At 37.3% G+C, this 17,456-nt stretch overlaps 2 protein-coding genes across 4 annotated transcripts; both read left to right on the top strand.

Annotated features, from left to right (window-relative positions):
* Window positions 1-307: 307 nt before the first annotated feature.
* LOC18429095 (putative purine permease 11) lies at window positions 308-3,103 on the top strand. The gene is made up of 2 exons (XM_006838388.4): window positions 308-1,248; window positions 1,721-3,103. The coding sequence occupies exons 1-2, from the start codon at window positions 1,197-1,199 to the stop codon at window positions 2,836-2,838; spliced, it is 1,170 nt and encodes a 389-aa protein (XP_006838451.3). The 5' UTR covers window positions 308-1,196; the 3' UTR covers window positions 2,839-3,103.
* A 3,979-nt stretch (window positions 3,104-7,082) lies between these two features.
* On the top strand, window positions 7,083-15,470 carry LOC18429097 (aspartate--tRNA ligase 2, cytoplasmic). Of its 3 annotated transcripts, XM_088861095.1 has the most exons (11): window positions 7,083-7,754; window positions 10,509-10,675; window positions 11,366-11,476; window positions 11,888-12,001; window positions 12,409-12,699; window positions 12,841-12,951; window positions 13,402-13,455; window positions 13,559-13,638; window positions 13,742-13,857; window positions 14,798-14,912; window positions 15,104-15,470. In XM_088861095.1, exons 2-11 carry the CDS (start codon window positions 10,640-10,642, stop codon window positions 15,228-15,230), a joined length of 1,155 nt encoding a protein of 384 aa, XP_088717221.1. In that variant the 5' UTR covers window positions 7,083-7,754; window positions 10,509-10,639; the 3' UTR covers window positions 15,231-15,470. The 3 variants fall into 3 exon arrangements, with proteins under 3 accessions (XP_088717221.1, XP_011621478.2, XP_088717220.1); XM_011623176.3 differs by lacking the exon at window positions 10,509-10,675; XM_088861094.1 differs by lacking the exon at window positions 10,509-10,675 and having other exon boundaries at window positions 11,900-12,001.
* Window positions 15,471-17,456: the final 1,986 nt, after the last annotated feature.

Raw genomic sequence — 17,456 nt, forward strand, 5'->3', positions numbered from 1 at the left:
AGAGATGGTTGGATCTCAAACCTACAAGTGGTCCTAGAGAGAGAGAGAGAGAGAGAGATGATTGGATCTCAAACCTACAAGTGGTCCTTGCGAACCCATGTATTCCCTTGTTCATTTCTGGTGGATGAGGAGCTGTTGCCCATTACTTAGTATCCTTGTTGAGAGAACTGGTGGATGAGGAGCTGTTGCCCATTACTTAGTATCCTTGTTGGGAGAACGACTTACTTTGTGCTTTATGGACGCTAGTAGGTGGTATTCCACATCAGATGAAAAACCTTTTACAGTCACACTTTCGGCACCAGTTTACATGGCGTTGTTTGCCATGGAAATATACGACAGGAAACTATTTTAACTCCTTGGAATGATACAGCAGTCTCTTGTTGAAAGGCCCAATTCATAAATATGCCATGTAGTGAGTATAGATTGCGGGCGCATTTCCTTGACCCCTCACTTTTATCTCAAGTAGAAGTGGGAGTTAGATTCATGTGCAAACCTAAAAAGTGGGTGTGTTAGATTCTACGCTTTACAGAAACTTAATCCAATAAGAAATGGGGATTTGGATCGTATCTTGGATGCGGAGGTCGAAACAAGGGGTGAAGCCCACCAGTCCTCAACCACGTAATGGTCCTGGCCTTTTTGTCTTTTCCGTGAGTCGCACCACACCTGCGTTTGACTTTGGTGCGTGTGGTGATATTTGTTTAGTACCTGCGTTTGAAGTCAAATGTGGCGTCCCATCTTGTTTGTAGGGATATTAATATTTTAGGGCTTAGAGCGGTTGGAAAAAGATTTGATAAATGGCTATCCCACTTGGAGAGATAAACAACCTCTGAGATCTCATCAGAGATTCATATATAGAGAGAGAGAGAGGCGGAGCGAGTAGAGAGAGAAAAACCAGTGAGATCTCATCATCAGAAAGATGAGAGAGAAGCGAATGCGTTGTATCTCCATCCAACGTCTTACTGCCGCTCGGTCAGGCTGGAATTACAGTTAATACTGCCGCTCGGTCAGGAAGCATAAGAGCCTGAACAGCATAATACAAAACTGGGACCTAGTTTCTCATACCCCATCCACCTCCTCAAAAGGCCCACAGCCCAAGTGAGAGAAACGCAGTACCGAACAGGAAAATATAGACAGAGTAAAACACAGTGAAAGAAAGACAAAGAGAGGAGTGGTCCTCTTGATTCTTCATCTTTTCAATGGATGCCAGGCTTAAATACCAGCAACCTGACAAGGACGATGGCAGCCAAGGTAAGCTTGATAGAATGGGGGACTTGATCTCCTTCATATTTTGTTGAATATTGTGCCAGAGAGAGAGAGAGAGAGAGAGAGAGAGAGAGGGAGGTGATTTAACTTTCTAGAGAGACAGAGGGAGTAAAAAAATTAAGTCCAGAGAGAGTCTCGGATATTTTTTTTGTGTTTTTTGAAAAAAAAAGATGGACAAGCCCTAAATCCGAGGGTGGAGTTTGGTGCAGTAAGCCCGAGAAAACCCCAAAACCCTACAAGAGAAATAAGGGAGAAAACGATTCAGATATTTATCAGAAGAGAGGGAGAGATCTAATTCTAAATTTGAGGAGATAGAGAGGGAGAACAAGGGAGAAAACGAAACAGGTATTTATCAGAAGAGAGGGAGAGATCTAATTCTAAATTTGAAGAGAGAGAGAGAGATCAATTGTAAATTCTTACTCTTCTTGTTTTCTCTCTACCGATAACACTATGACAGTCACCTCCACAACCACTCCCCACAGTCATCGCTGGGGGCGGTGGCTAGTGGTCGGTCTGTACGCCTGCTCCCTCCTCTTTGGCCAAGCCGTCGCCACGCTCCTCAGTCGCCTCTACTTCGAAAAGGGTGGCAACAGCAAATGGCTGGCCACTCTCGTCCAATCGGTCGCCTTCCCTCTCCTCTTCCCTTTCCTCCTCTTCTATCTTCCAAAACACCATCACCCCTCTTCCTCCTCAGATCAGAATGGCGACAATAGCAGTACTGGTAGCTCTCATACACTTGCTTTAGCCTATGTAGCTCTCGGCCTCTTGATCATAGGAGACAACATGCTCTATACATGGGGCGTCGCCCTCCTCCCTGTCTCCACTTACTCTCTCATATGCGCCTCTCAGCTTGGTTTCAATGCCCTCTTCTCATTTTTATTGAATAAGCAACCATTGAAGCCTCTTACTATAAACTCAGTGGTTTTACTTACATTTTCATCTGCCCTTCTTGCAATCCAGTCCCCCTCAGACCGTCCCCCGGGCCTCTCCCGTATAAAATATGCCCTGGGTTTCATATGCACGGTTGCAGCCTCTGCCCTGTATGCCCTAATCCTCTCTCTCATGCAAAAGGTCTCAACAAGATGGAGATGCCAAAACATTTCGGGGATTTTAAGAATGCAGGTTTGGACATCGGCAGTGGCGACATTGGTGTGCGTCATAGGGATTTTTTGGAGCGGCGAGTGGCGGAAGCTGCGGAAGGAGGCATCGGGTTTTACTGCAGGCGGTGCAGCAGGGTACACACAGGTCGTTGTTTGGATGGCGGTTGGGTGGCAGATCTGTTCAGTGGGTGTTGTGGGTTTGGTTTTCGTGGTGTCATCTTTGTTTTCAAATGTGGTGAGCACATTGTCGCTGCCACTGGTCCCGATAGTGGCAGTGTTTCTGTTTAGGGATAAGATGGATGGGGTGAAGGTGGCGGCGTTGCTGTTGGCGTTGTGGGGATTCGGGTCTTATGGATACCAACAATATTTGGATGAAGGAGCAGAGCGGCGGAAGATGAGGAGAGTGGTGGAGACGGAGGGGGGTTTAGTGCAGATGGAGGGGACGAGAGGGGGTGGTGATGGTGAATTGTGCTGATTCTCTTCTCGTTAATATATATGGTGAGAGTGGATTGTGTTGATACTTGATTCTATATCTCTTTCTGGCGAGGCTGAGTTCTGTGAATTGTATTGGTTCGTTCTTTCTCACTACTTCTCCCTTGAGTCTCATGATTTCTGGCTCAACTGCTGACAAGATGATGTTGGTTCTCTCTCTCATGTGTCCATTGAAATGTTTCACCTCTTCTGATAGTAAGGCGTTACTGATGGTTCTTTTGATATATATATATAAATTTTTATAAGCAGTAGTTTTCAACTTTTTTTTTTTCCAATTGGTGTTTGTGTTTTGCTTCAAAAATGGTGATGAAATGATAGCAAAAGTAAAATAAGGATGTTTAAAATAATGCAAAAACAAGGGTGGGGCTGGATTGGCCAATTCCTTGACAGGAATGGCTGATTACATCAGAGAATCAGCTGGTTCCCAATCTGTGGTGGGGACTGAACTGTCCCCACTGGTTCTCAGATCGGATCGATCGATTCCAACTCGACCCAGCAAATTTTTAAATCCTTAGTCTGTGGTAACCATTTGTGTGCGAGACACAACGGCCTCATATGGCCAAAAGCCGTCTGTGTCAACTAGGTAATAGTCTTGTGATTATTCTAATCAGAGATTATGATGTTGTGAAGCATTGTGAAACTATAATCCTTCGAGTTTAGCAAATTTTTGTTTTCTTGGGGGGGAACAAGGCTTTTGACATCGATAAATTTTCATAGTTAATAGAAATGCAGGAAACTGAAACATGGGATTTGATTCCATTGGAGCATGAAATGAGATTTAGAGATTATCACTCCCATTGTTTTAAGGGCTTTGATAGTGACTTTCCATCTTTCTTTATTATGCCTCTATGCCATAACAAACCAATTCACAGATCTTCAGGCTCCACCCAACAAGTGCTCTTTGATATTGGACAAATGACCACTAAACTATATAAGCATCTCTCAATGCGAAAAATGAAACAGGAGTCTTGTTATTTTATTGAAAAACTTCTGAGCTTTCGAATGGCCACTTCTAAAGTTATGATGTTGTCTGTGTTTGAAAGGCTAAAGATGCTTTTCAAAGGGATTTGAGATGAGAGGCAGGGATGAAGATTTCAAAGCAGAATTGGATTTAGATTGAGTGGTTTTTTTGTATCACCAGAAAACCAGAAGTACTTATATTTCTGGTTATCAGGATCGAAAGATACAATGATAATTTTTTTGAAAGAGATGGATTGTGAGAATTTGGTGAGGATTGAAAAATACATGGGGAGAAATATCTGAAAGAGAGGTAGATTTATAAGAGTTGAATGTTTTAGCATTGAAAGATATAGGAAGTATTTTTAAAAGAGAAAGATTAATCTTTTTAGACTCGTTTGGTCATGGGACTCGTTCTTGGCCAGAGACAAGTAACTCGGGTGAGTTGAGTTATGCAAAGGGCCAAAAAGCCCTAAAAAATTAAAAGAAATTTTACGAACTATAAAATAGAAACTCCAAAAGTGAAACAAAACTCAAAACTAAAAACTAACCAAAGGAATCTAGACCAGCTAAAAAATAAAAACATGGATTTAGAAAAATTAATTTCTGGTTGCAAATATTTCAGATAAAGAAAGAGACGAGAGTTTTTGAGCGAGAAAAATTATTACAGGTGATGCACCTTTCCAATTTCCCAAATTCGTACAACATTAATATCTACTTTTTCAGGAGAATTACAAATCCCTTATACTGTCGGTTCCAAAAATATAGAAAAATTTATTCAGTTTGATTTAGAGGTAATCATCAAAGAACAATTGTTTCGGGGCTGGACTGCATTTCTGCATGATGCGGTCCGGAGGTACAAAGCATTCATCTAAAAGATAGATGCAAATAGGTGGTCCATCTGAAAATAATTGTAATTAACGGCCCAAATGTTTTTTTAATATAATTATTATTTTTAGTTTATAAATTTTTTTATTTTTTTATTTCATATTCAAGATCTTCATGTTAAATATTATATATTCTCCAAACATTAGGATCAAATTATGTTTGAAAAATATATTTATTGCCAAGCCTGCATTTCTACATGTGTAGACTTGGCTGCAAGCTAACCGCGTTCATTATCAAAAGGGTGTGGTTTGCATAGGGTTGTAACATTAAGCAATCAAAGTAAGGCGCACCTTAAATTTTATCATAATATGTAATTTTGATGTAAAAAATTCTTATGATGACCTGAAAATTTATTTTCATAACTAATTATAAAATTTTAAACTCCAAAAATTGTTCTAATCAAGTATATTTATAAACACTTGAAAATAGATAGTAAAGATAATGTGTTGCAAAATGTATTATTTTTGGGACTCAAAATTCCTTTTTTTTTTTTATTACATCTCGATATGGAGATGATCAATTAGAGGGTTTTCTAATTTCAAAACAGCTTTTTCCAATGGATTTTTTAAGTACACCTTAATTCTAAAATTTAAGGTTACAACCTTATATAAACTTTTTACACTTTTGATGTCAGGTCGATAATCTAGGAAAATAGAGAGATTAAGGAAAATGTCGCATATATAATTAAAGCTGGGTGGACGTAGTGTAGATGTGTAGCTGGAGTTTTAAGTGATTGCTGTATACTAATGAAGTTGAAAGGAGAGTTCTATATGACATATGTGAGACCGGCTTTGCTTTTATAGGACAGAATGTTTCGCGGTCAATAAACGACATACACATAGAATTAGGTGTCATACCAATATATAATAAGATGAGATAAAATAAATTTAGATGGAGCTGGGAGACTAGCTTTACTTTTATAGAATGGAATGTTTGGTGATAAAAAACAACATACACATCGAATTAGGTGTGATACCAATATGCAATAAGATGAGAGAAACTAAATTTAGATGGGCTGACCATGTACGGTGCATACGTAGTATAACACTGATTAGGAAGTACAAGTTAATTCAAGTTGAAGGTTAAAATAATACTGATTAGGAAGTGCAAGTTAGTTCAAGTTGAAAGTTAATAAATGATAAGAAGTAGGCTAAAAAAGATATGGTTGGAAGTAGAGAAAAAATATAGGGACTGTTGATCTCACTCAGAATATGAATCCTAATAGAGTACAATGGTAAATCAGAATTTGTATAGACGTTTATAATTAATTGAAAAAAAAGACCTTGTGAACCTTATATAAAATTTTCCTCATCAAGGTTGCACTTTATTCAACAATTTTAAAGTTGCACCTTAAAATATCATTTAAGAAAAAAATAAAAAAAGAAATTTATGAACTACCCAAACTTTTCCAAAATGACGTTCATACCTAGTTCTTTTTTTTTTGGTTAAAACTAAAATGCTCACGTTTCTCCCTAGGTCACCCTAAAACTAGGGATGGCAATGGTCACGTATGGGTCGAGTCCAGCTAGACCGAAACCTAGACTCAGACCCGAATGTATTCAGATATAGGTTTTGAACCTAGATCCAACTCATTAGGTTCAAAAGTTAGACTCATACCCGTACCCGTCGGGTCCCAAGTCTATCTCCTTGGGTCTCGAATCTAATCGAGTCCATTGCCACCCTCAGTATGAGCTTCCTTTTTTGTAGTCCACAATGGTAAACAAGAGAACTAATTTTTGAGGGATGGGCGGTTAGAGAGAGAGAGAGAGATTTGAGATTGAGAGAGAGAGTGAGTTATGTCTCCAAAAAAGTAAGGAAAGATTGCGATGGGGTTTGACCATTTGAGGAACTAGAGAAGCAAAAAGTAATGAAACGAGTATAGAGTTGGGGCTTTAGCTTTTTTAAATATACCTGCCCGGTCAGGCATAGCAAGATCGCACCCAAACTTGAAACTATCTGGATATCCTTTATTGAACCCACACCCTATCCGCAGGTTGAAAACTTAGACCTATACCCGGATTCATGTCGGGTACCCAGTGGGTACGGGTCCGGGTCATTGCCAACCCTACCTAAAACCCTTCGCCTCAATTTTCTCTTTCGAATCTCTGCTTCACCTTCACAGACAAAGAGCCCGCAAGAAAGATTAAAAAATAATACAAATCATAGACACAGAGCCCGTAAGAAAGACCCAAATATAATACAAAACAAGAAGCATCTGTTTCCATGACGAAATCCCATTTGTAGATAGAGAATAAAAACCAAGACGCCCCTGTTTCTTATACATTAGAACTTAGCCATTATCTCATGGAAACCCAAAGTCCGCATTCTAAGAAAAAGCCGTTTTTCACCCATTGGAGAATCAGATTCTTAATCCAGAAAGCAAGCTGCCACTGAATATAGAGAGCCCAACATTCTAGAGAGAAAGAAAGCAACAACAAAGCCCCGAAAGCCCCTAAAACAAAAGTTGGACAATGAAACCTTTCTCCCATTTCAATGGCGTCTGAGCCCTCTCCAGAAACCCTAATTTCTCCCTTGAAACTCTCTGAAATAGACAAAGATGGCTCCTTTTATGGAGATTCTGTGAAGAAAACTCCAGAAGAACCTCCTAAAAGTGTTAGCAAGAAAGCAGCAAAGAAAGAAGCCGTGAAAGCTGAGAGGTTGAAGAAAAAGCAAGAAATGGCGGCCTCTGCAGCTCCAGTTGATGAAGCAGACCCTCTGGCTTCGCATTACGGAGATATTCCTTTGAAGGAGCTTCAATCTAAGGAGATCAGTGGTCAAGCATGGACCGAAGTGAAGTCCTTATCAGATGAATTCAAGGATAAAGAGATTTTGATCCGAGGACAGGCTCAAACCATTCGAGCTGTGAGCAAAAACATGGCTTTCATTGTAGTGAGAGAGAGGGGGTTCACAGTGCAATGTGTTTTCACTGTTGCTCCAGGGTTTGTCAGTAAACAGATGGTTAAATTCGTCACTGGTTTGAGCAGAGAATCATATATTGATGTCTATGGGGTGGTCTCAGTTCCTGGAATGGAAATTAAGGGCACCTCTCAACAGGTAAATTAATATGGATTTTCTTTCCCCTTTTTGATCAATTGTCATCTTATGTGCATTGAACTGCTCAATTTTACTTATTTATTTGTATTTGTATTAAGGTAGTTGAATCCAAGCTTGATTCCTGTAGAAATGATACGATTGTTGAATCTAGATACTCTTTGGTTAATTTATAGTATTTGTTTCCAATGATTCTAGCTACATGTGGACTGAATTAATCGAATCCATATGTCCGATGATTCCATGCATTTGAGATTCATATTTGGGTAGGAACATGCAGCTTAAATTTGGAATAAATCAGAAAAATTAGCAAAGATTTGGAACATAATTATTGTCTATGCTCTCAGAGTAACTTAAACCTTCACTTTACGTGGCTTGCCTTTGCAGTATTTCTATATCAACAGCAATGGTCCCTGTTGATTACTAGTAAATTAGATAATATCCAAATTTTGCTCTTCCTTGTATTCTAAAGAAAACATGAATATATATATATATATATATATATAAGGGGGAAAGAAGAGAGAGAGGTTAAGAAGAAGAAGTGGAATCGTGGCGAATGTGGTTGAATCGATCAAAAGGGACTGATCTTCAAATGAAGGTGATCTGCTAAAAAATGGAGTGAAGGCGCCAGGGTGGGTCGGTACAGCTTGAAGCCCAACTAACAATGTTGATAGAGTGAGCCTCTACCAAAATCCCATGTTATTGACGAGCCACAAGCGACGTTCTCTAACTCCTTTTAGCAAAGCCACAGCTTCTGCAGTAGTAGCATCTGAAAATCCTAGATAGCGAGAGAAGGAAAGTAAGACTTCTTTTGAGTTTGCCAGCGTACCTCCAAAGCCTGAGGGTCCAGGGTTTCCAAGAGAAGACCCATCCGTGTTCACTTTAAGAAAGGTAGGCTGCAGAGGGATCTAAATAGCCCTGATTGGTTAGGAGGGGCAGGCAAGAGAGAGAAGAAAGTCCAATCCTTTCTAAAGTTTGAGAGGGTAAGAGATTTATAAACAAATATATTCTGGGCCCATAAGGAGATCAAAGAAAGGGTTGAATCGATTATGGGTGACAAAGGTCTAGCAATACCTCTGAAAATCCTAGAATTCCTTTCTAACCAAAATGACCAAAGGATATCCAGAATGGAAATTCGCCAAAGGGCACGACAGTTCTTCGGGAATGGGGGGGAGAACATGGAGTTGAAGAGCTGGGGTAGGGAGGCGGGAGTGACCCAGTGGATTCCAAAGAGTTTGAGGAGAAAAACCAAATGGGAAGAGAGGCTTCACAATGAAGGAAAAGATGAAGAATGAATTCCTCATCTTGCAGACAGAGAACAGCAGTTGGGGAGACCTAAGCCTCTCCTCTGCAGTTGATCCAAGGTTAGAACTTGTCCTTGAAGAAGGACCCAGGCGACAGCTTGGATCTTAAGAGGAACCGGGATGGACCAAATTTTATTGAGGAGAGGAGGGGGATTCAAAGGAGGAAGGAGAGAGGAGTAAAAATAAGAGACATTGAAATCCCCATAAGGGTTGGGAGTGCATATTAAGGAATCCAAGCGTGAAAGAGAAGCAAAAACAGGATTGAGTAAATTAAGGAGGGAGTTAAGAGAGTGATTTCCATGTCAGAAAGGTTTCTTCTAAAAATTGGGGTCCATATCAAAGAGGAGCCCCTGCGTTCCACATAATTGGCCACAAGAGAATCTTGATCTGAGGCTAAAAGGAAAAGAGACTAAGAGAGGGGAAGAGAAGATCCAAGGATTGGTCACCTATCCAGATGTCCTTCCAGAACCGAACTCTAGAGCCAGAACCTATTTGAAATCTAGTGTGAGAAATGAACAGGGATCTAGAGGAAGAGATAGACTTCCAGGCACCAGATGCATGGTGCAAAGGGGATCCAGGCAGCAAGTGTCCACTCCCATGCCATACTTGGCACTGATAACCTCCTTCCAGAGCAAGGGGTGTGGGGGAGATGAATCTCCACCACCATGTACCCAATAAGGCAGAATTCATAAGGGTAATTTTTCTAATGCCAAGCCCACCATATTTTTTGGGGGTACAGATGCTATCCCAGGCAACAAGGTTGAATTTGTGGCCTTGAGATTCCCCATTCCAAAGAAAGCCCCTCATGAGTTTCTGAAGGTAATTAGCAATGGAAACAAGGATTTGGAAAAGAGACATCTTATATACCAGGATGTTGGCCAAAGTGGCCTTAATGAGGGTAATCCTACCATCCAAAGATAAGAATCTACCTTTCCAGTTTGCAAGATTCCAGGATACAGTCGGATTCCATTGGACATGCTTTATCTTGGTGCATTAGTATATTTTATGTATGCTTTATCTTGGTGCATTAGTATATTTTATGTAATGTTTGAATGCTTGCAGCTTTGTAAGATTTATTTTGTCAGTTGCATAATGGTTTTTGGAAGTAGTATTTTGTCTTTTGCATAAATGTATTGCTATCTGAGTGCTTCCTCTTGTATTTTTGTGGTTTCCACCCATTTGAGTGGCTGATTTTGCTCTCAAATAAGTCCCATACGTTGGTATAAATTGGGAGCATGGTTTTAAAACCCTGCCTAGTCGACTCAGACTGGGCACCTTGCTTAGTCGATCCAAGGTACAAACTTGGTTCTATAAAAAATCGTAAAAAATACGAAAATATATATTTTTTTACTAAATCAATATATAAATGTTTTATATAATTTTTTGAGGCTTTGGTGTTGATTTGTGAGTTTTTCTTAGGGATATATAATGAAACCATTTATCTTTGGTACAGGTGGTCACAATTAATCCTGACCATTGGATGTGAAATTGGGTGGCTGCATATATTTCATTGACCAAGCTCAAAGTTCAAAAGAAATTTCTTCGAACTTTGTGACACACCCAAGCTATCAGATTTCACATCGGATGGTTGTAAGTAATTGTGACCTCCTTATACCAAAGGTAAATGGTCTCATTGTATACGATCCTTTTTTTTTATCATATGCTATATTTTTTCGTTTTTCCCTTTGGATTTTTTTTCAATTGTTTTAAGCTAAAAACCTTTTTTTCTCAAGTTCTATATTTTATATTATTTTCATCGTTTTTGGACTTTTAATGTTGTTTATAGTTTTGGTTTTTACTTTTTTAACGTAGTTTTTTATTTTTTAATCCCTTTTTGGGTTTGTACACTATTCAGGCGAGTCTACTTGGACTCCCTGAGTTACTCGGCTCCAACAGGGCCCAAGTTCCTAGCCCGAGCCTAGTAATTGAACCTTAATTTGGAGTTTTGTGTTATGGGGAAATTATCAAGCTGGTGAATGTGTGTTTATATTGCATGTATTCACTCGTGTCAAAGACCATTTACATGATTGCATGTCAGTGGGCATGTGCATTAATGTATTATTCTTGTATTTGCAATTTTCATGTAATTTATGATGTTAGTTTAGTAAGAGATACTTGTCCTTAACTTTTTATTGATGTCGAATATCTTTGTAGTTTTACTTTAACCAGTCATTTAAGTTTCCCAGTCTTCAATTCTATTGATGCTTTCCCATTTGCCTTAAACAATCTTTGTTTCTGTTTGGGTTGGACTCATTTAGAGATTATCATCCTCTATGCTTTTCTGCATGATCCATCTTCCATTTCTTGCAGGTGGAAGTTCAAGGAAGAAAAGTATTCTGTATCAGTAGAGCTATTCCAACTTTACCCTTTAATCTTGAGGATGCAGCTCGTAGTGAAACTGAATTCATAAAAGCTGAGCAGGCAAGATTTGTTGTTTACGGAGGAAATATGTTCTAGACTTCTAGTGTTATGTAGATTCTATTGTTATGTTTTCTATGTCTTGCATTTTATTTACTTTGAAGGGGTACATGTTCTTTCTCATGAAAATTGTAATATTAACTCATAAGATGGGACAATTGCAAAGGATATTGAGACCATTAACCAATTCAAAAGTTATCTTGATAACATTGATTTGGAAATTAGTTGCTGATATTTTACACAATCTTTGTTCATGTTGATAAATGATGGTTTTACTTAAATTTGTGTGCCAAACGTTCCAAAACATCTTTCAGCATTCTATGGACTAGATGCATCTTTCTAACATCTTCTTTCTTTGATTCATTGTAATTTTCTTACTTTTCATGACTAACATCATCGTCCTTGAATATGCAGACTGGAGAACAGCTTGTTCGGGTCGGTCAGGATACTCGTTTGAACAACAGAGTGCTTGACATTCGCACTCCTGCCAATCAAGGGATTTTTCGCATTCAATATCAAGTTGGAAATGTAAGCATGTGGGTTACATTGCATGGGATAGCTCCATTGGGATATCGGAGTTGTTAGAGTTGCAGAAATGCATGTTACTTTTTCTGAATGCATCTAGAATGATGACCATCTTTGTGGATATTCTATTTCTTTAAACACTGTTGATGGGATTAACAGCTTTATTGGAAATCCATTTGCAGATAACTTGGAGATTTACATGTACAGTTATGTTCTGGAGCTAATTCTTATTGTTTGATGTGCATATATCTCGTCTTGTTTTGTTTGGTTTGTTTTATTATCTTTTGTTGCCATGTCCATACTACATATGGCATTTCTGGTTTTAATATTTTACCATATCATGTGAGTCCATTTTCAATTATTTTATATTTGTGATTTTCTTAATAACCTTGTTATTGTTTTGAAAATAGCTATTTAGAATGTTCTTGTCATCTGAAGATTTTGTTGAGATCCATACTCCAAAGTTAATTGCGGGTGCAAGTGAAGGAGGTTCGGCAGTTTTTAAACTGGACTACAAAGGTCAACCTGCTTGCCTAGCACAATCCCCACAGTTACACAAGCAAATGGCAATTTGTGGTAATTTTGGTCGTGTTTTCGAGGTTGGTCATGTTTTCAGGGCAGAAGACTCTTTCACTCATAGGCACCTATGTGAGTTTACAGGCCTTGATGTGGAAATGGAAATTAAGGAGCACTATTTTGAGGTACTTGAACATATTATGAGCTTGTTTTCTTCAATAAATAAATGTACCCAGCAATATCTGTGGTCTTCTTTGGTGATTTCTAATGTACTTTGGATCTCAGTGAGGAGCACTACCAATGAAAAAATTGCTATGTTTATACAGGTACTGGACATTCTGGACAGATTATTTGTGCATATTTTCGATGGATTAAATCGGATGTGCAAAAAGGAGCTCGAAGCGGTAAACAAGCAATATCCATTTGAACCTCTGAAGGTGGGGTTTCTCCATCTTGTGTCCTAATATGTCATTTTGGTATTTATTTGGTATTGAATGACTGTTTCTTCTTTTTCAGATGCCAATGTTTCTCTGTTTATTTGTTTTCCTTTATCACTTTTTTTGTCTTTGAATTTTTTCTGAGAAAATTTGCTATATGCTAGGAACCCATGCAGTACTTCAAGATTAAATGAAATGTATACTTGTAGAAACAATGAAAATAGAACTAGTTCTAAGCAGTCCTCATTGAGAAGAAGGGGGGTGGACATTCTCTCAAGGTTGTTCATTTTTGTTGAACTAGCATCGGTTGATATTCCCATTCTGTGCTCTCTCAGTAGCACTTTTCAGTATTGCCACTAGTTTCATTGTTTCTTCTTTAACCATTTTCTTATGTGTATTTTATTATTGTCAGCTTCCAATTATTGATATTTTTGTTTTCGATTTGTTCAGTACTTACGGAAAACTCTGCAAATTACTTTCAAAGAGGGGATTGAAATGCTCAAGGTATTTCATTTATTAAAAGAAAAAGCTCAAGTTAATCAACCTGTTAAAAAGATCCCATTGCTGGCATATGACTTACGGCATAATTTCAAAATCTATACTGTAGGAAGCTGGCTTTGAAGCAGATCCCTTGGGTGATCTAAATACAGAAACAGAGAGAAACTTGGGTCAGCTTGTTCGGGAAAAGTGAGTCCGTAGGCCTCTCTCTTTTTTCTAATTTACCTTGCCCTTGATCTTCTTGAATCTGGAGTGATGGTGCTGAATATCCTATTTTTTCTACTGATGTTAGGTATGACACTGACTTCTATATACTTCACCGCTATCCTCTAGCTGTACGGCCATTTTACACCATGCCATGTTACGATGATGATTTGTACAGTAACTCATTCGATGTATTCATCCGTGGTAAGAAAATCTAGTCTCAATGCATTATTATTCACATTCTCGTGGGTGAACTTGGTTGATGATGTTTTCTTCTTATAATTGACTTTTTACAATATAACTATCTTCTATTTATCAATAAGGTTTTGTTTAAGGGTACCATGTTGTTGTCAGTGTTAAATCTGGTGCTGGTTCTCTTTGGGCACTCACTAATCAACAAGTTTATGAGATATGCTAGAGAATTAGGAAGAAGCATTGCCTAAGCATCTTAAACTAAAACACAGTTTCCTACACAATTCTATGCTGCTGATAAGTAATCTCTTGGCATTTTAAGAGCTGTGGACCAGTGTCACTGAAAAGCAAGTAGAAGCATGGGTTTGATCTGGTCTTAGTTGGACTGGACCTTAGTCCAGTCTAGCTATCCTTTGGAGACACTAGTAAAGTCTCATTTGACTGGACTAAGGTCTCTCTGAACCAGGTCAGCAGATGTGCTCTTTTCACTTTGGCCTTTTCCATAAAAGGTCAGAGTTGAACATCTGTTCTATCTTCTTTGAGTAAACATGGACATCACCAACTAGCCTTACTGGTATTATACGGGTGAATGTTTGTCTAGCTAATGGATTTGTCTTTGGCTGATTTATTTCTATGGATTTCAAGAGCAACAAACTAGTTATATTAGAGCTGGATTGCGCTGGCTTGTTCAATAGGGTGTGGTCAAACCAGACGCCATTATGAGATAATTTTTGTCACGTTGATGTGTCATTCCTATTATGTCGGTTACTGTGGTCTCGTTTTACTTTAATTTTATCTGTTGTATCAATGAGTGATTTAAACTGTTCCTGGAGAAATTAGCTACCGTTATATTGATTGAAGGATTTGAAAGCATGGCTCTTTTTCCTTTTTCCCATCCTTATATGCAGTTCCATCTAAGAGAAGTACCTGCATTTTGTTTTCCCATGTCCAGGTGAGGAAATAATTTCAGGAGCTCAGCGTGTTCATGATGCCGATTTCTTGACCAGTCGAGCACAGGAATGTGGAATTGATGTGAAGACGATATCTACTTATATTGATAGCTTCCGGTAAGATAACATGTTATTTCCTTTTTTTTTCTTCTCTGTTAAAATTTCACTTGTCCCGATTGAAAGCAATGCCAGTGCCAACATCTTGCTTGGCCCAAATGCTTTCAAAGTTTGTGTTTAAACCTGTGACCCCCCCCCCCCCCCCTCCCCCCTGCTCAAAATTTAAAGTGGTTTTCCGGATTTGGTTGCAGGTGTGGTGCGCCTCCTCACGGTGGGTTTGGTGTAGGATTGGAGCGTGTGGTGATGCTTTTCTGTGGCCTTAACAACATACGCAAAACTTCTCTTTTCCCTCGTGACCCCCAGAGGCTTGCTCCATGATACTAATCCATGTTTCTTCTTCTGTGGTCTGGTTTTGCCCCTTTTTTTTTTTCCTTTCAGAAATTGGTCCGAGTACTTTGTATATTTATCCCATTTTTCTCTACTGGGCTTTGTTTCATTACTAGCTTCTAATCAAAATTTTTAACTAGGCATTTCTTTTGATAAAGCAATGATTTAGGAGGATTGTTAATTTTTCATTATAATGACATGAAATTTATCAGGATTAAATTGTTTGATAAAGGTCTTGATATTGGGATATGTTGCCACTAGTATTTTTTTCCCATATGGAAAATTAATTCAAAAGTTTCTAACAAATGTTGCTTCGGTTGTAAGACTGTATAACTTGAGCAAAACGTTCTTTTTGAAAAGAATGAAGTGTATTTTTTCGTGATATTGATAATAAGGGAAATTATCAACAAGAAAAGTTTATATAGAGCCGAGGCTTTAAACAATCAAATTTGAGCCTATATCAAAAATTTCACTAGAAGAGGTTATTTTGATGTTCAAATATCTACAAATTGATCATCTCAACATCAAGAAGCATGGACACCAGAAAAAAATGGATTCAAGTTTTGGAAATAGTGTATTTTGTAATGTGTTTTTGGATTTTCAATTTTCAAGATTTTAAACTTTTCATAGATCTGTTGTTCTACACTATTTTTGAAGCTTTAAACTTTATAAATAAATATAAAAATATATTTTGAGGCTATCACAAAGATTTTAAATATTAAGACTACATTTTGGATACTATTTAAAGGTAGGCTCTTAGGCTCTATACAAACTGCACCCTTTATCAATGCACCTGAAACTTCAACTATTTAATCGTTTGCCTTAGGAGTAATTTTATAATGGTTGAAGTTTATATAAGGCTTAGGTTTTATGAAAACAAAATAAAGCCTCACTTCAAATCATCATGTAGAGAGTACTTTCAATGACAGCAATTTCCATTAGGGCTCTAAAATCAATTTCTAACATTGACAATAAAATTTGAAACTAAAAAAAAGTATAGACTTTGAAGATCTATGAACACTTATTTTTGGGGTGATATGAACCGTTTAGATAATTTATTACAATATACGCTATTTTGAGAGCTTGAAATTTTAAATTTGTTTTTTACAACCATAATGTTCAAGCTTAGATGATCGATGCAAAGGTTTTTCAATGCTTGAATTGCAATTTTTGATGAGTTAGAAGGTGAGGCTTTACCTATTCTGACCATAATTGGTGAAGTCTATGTTTAAAGCATGATTTTTTCAAAAAATCTCTATTTTTTTAAAATCCATTAAGAGCCTTGAGTTTTTCAAAAGATGTTGATCCGTTAAGAGCTTCGAGTTTTTCAAAAGATCTTCAAAAAGTCAAGTTTTTTTTAATGGAACATATATTAATTTGCAATTTATCTTTTTTCAAAAAAACTTTTTCCTATAATTTTGCTTCTTCATTAACTTAATATTAGTTAATTTTGCTTTAAAGATAAGCACATTAACGGTGGGAGTAAATTAATAATCTTGTTTTAACAAAAATTTGATCAAAATTTTTGCCCATGAGTTCCCTTAAAAAACAATATAAAAAAATATAAGCATTATATTCCCCAAAAAATAAGATATTACGAAAATCATATATCTTAAAATAATAGATAGAGTTAGAAAAAAAAAGTAATCTAATGAAAAATCTTTTTTTTTTTTTTTTAAACCCAGAGTGTCCTTATAAAGAGGCAACTATGAATTGTGTGATTCGAATTTTCTTAAGCAGTTTGTTGTTTTATTTATATATAGAGAACTTTGATTTTTTTTTTGTTGGTGTATATAGTATAACATTTTGGAAGGACCACTATGTTACATATTTAGGTCTTTATGTTTTGTTTTAGTTAACTACAATCCTATACTAAACGTCTTTTTTGTCTTTTTCTTTGAATAATAATTCTATACCTTGGTTTACATTTTTTTGTTATTTACTAAGGTAGGTCTTGTGTTTAGTGTTATTTTTATTATTTCATTTTACGCTCCCAATAAATATATGATATATTATATTGTGACAACAAAATAATCATTGTTGTTGGATTTGTTAGAAGTTTAGATAGTAAATTGGCAAGTATTACTCTAATGACACTAGGTAAGGCCATAAAATTATTGTTCTTAATGGATGTGATGTATCCATACAATATCTGCAAATCGTATCCTATATTATGTCGTCTTTACATATCTGATTTTTTTAAGCAAATCCAAAATA

Source organism: Amborella trichopoda, chromosome 3 (assembly GCF_054954075.1).
Source record: "Amborella trichopoda isolate Santa Cruz 75 chromosome 3, AtrichopodaSantaCruz75HAP2 v2.0, whole genome shotgun sequence".
In the NCBI taxonomy this organism is placed as follows: domain Eukaryota; kingdom Viridiplantae; phylum Streptophyta; class Magnoliopsida; order Amborellales; family Amborellaceae; genus Amborella; species Amborella trichopoda.

Excerpts from the sequence above, each read along its gene's own strand:
- LOC18429095 (XM_006838388.4), top strand. The coding sequence starts at position 1,197 with ATGGATGCCAGGCTTAAATACCAGCAACCTGACAAGGACGATGGCAGC. Across the intron at positions 1,249-1,720 it reads CAAGGACGATGGCAGCCAAG|TCACCTCCACAACCACTCCC; the intron begins GTAAGCTTGATA and ends ACACTATGACAG.
- LOC18429097 (XM_011623176.3), top strand. The coding sequence starts at position 7,194 with ATGGCGTCTGAGCCCTCTCCAGAAACCCTAATTTCTCCCTTGAAACTC. Across the intron at positions 13,639-13,741 it reads GGTCAGCTTGTTCGGGAAAA|GTATGACACTGACTTCTATA; the intron begins GTGAGTCCGTAG and ends TACTGATGTTAG. Across the intron at positions 14,913-15,103 it reads ACTTATATTGATAGCTTCCG|GTGTGGTGCGCCTCCTCACG; the intron begins GTAAGATAACAT and ends ATTTGGTTGCAG.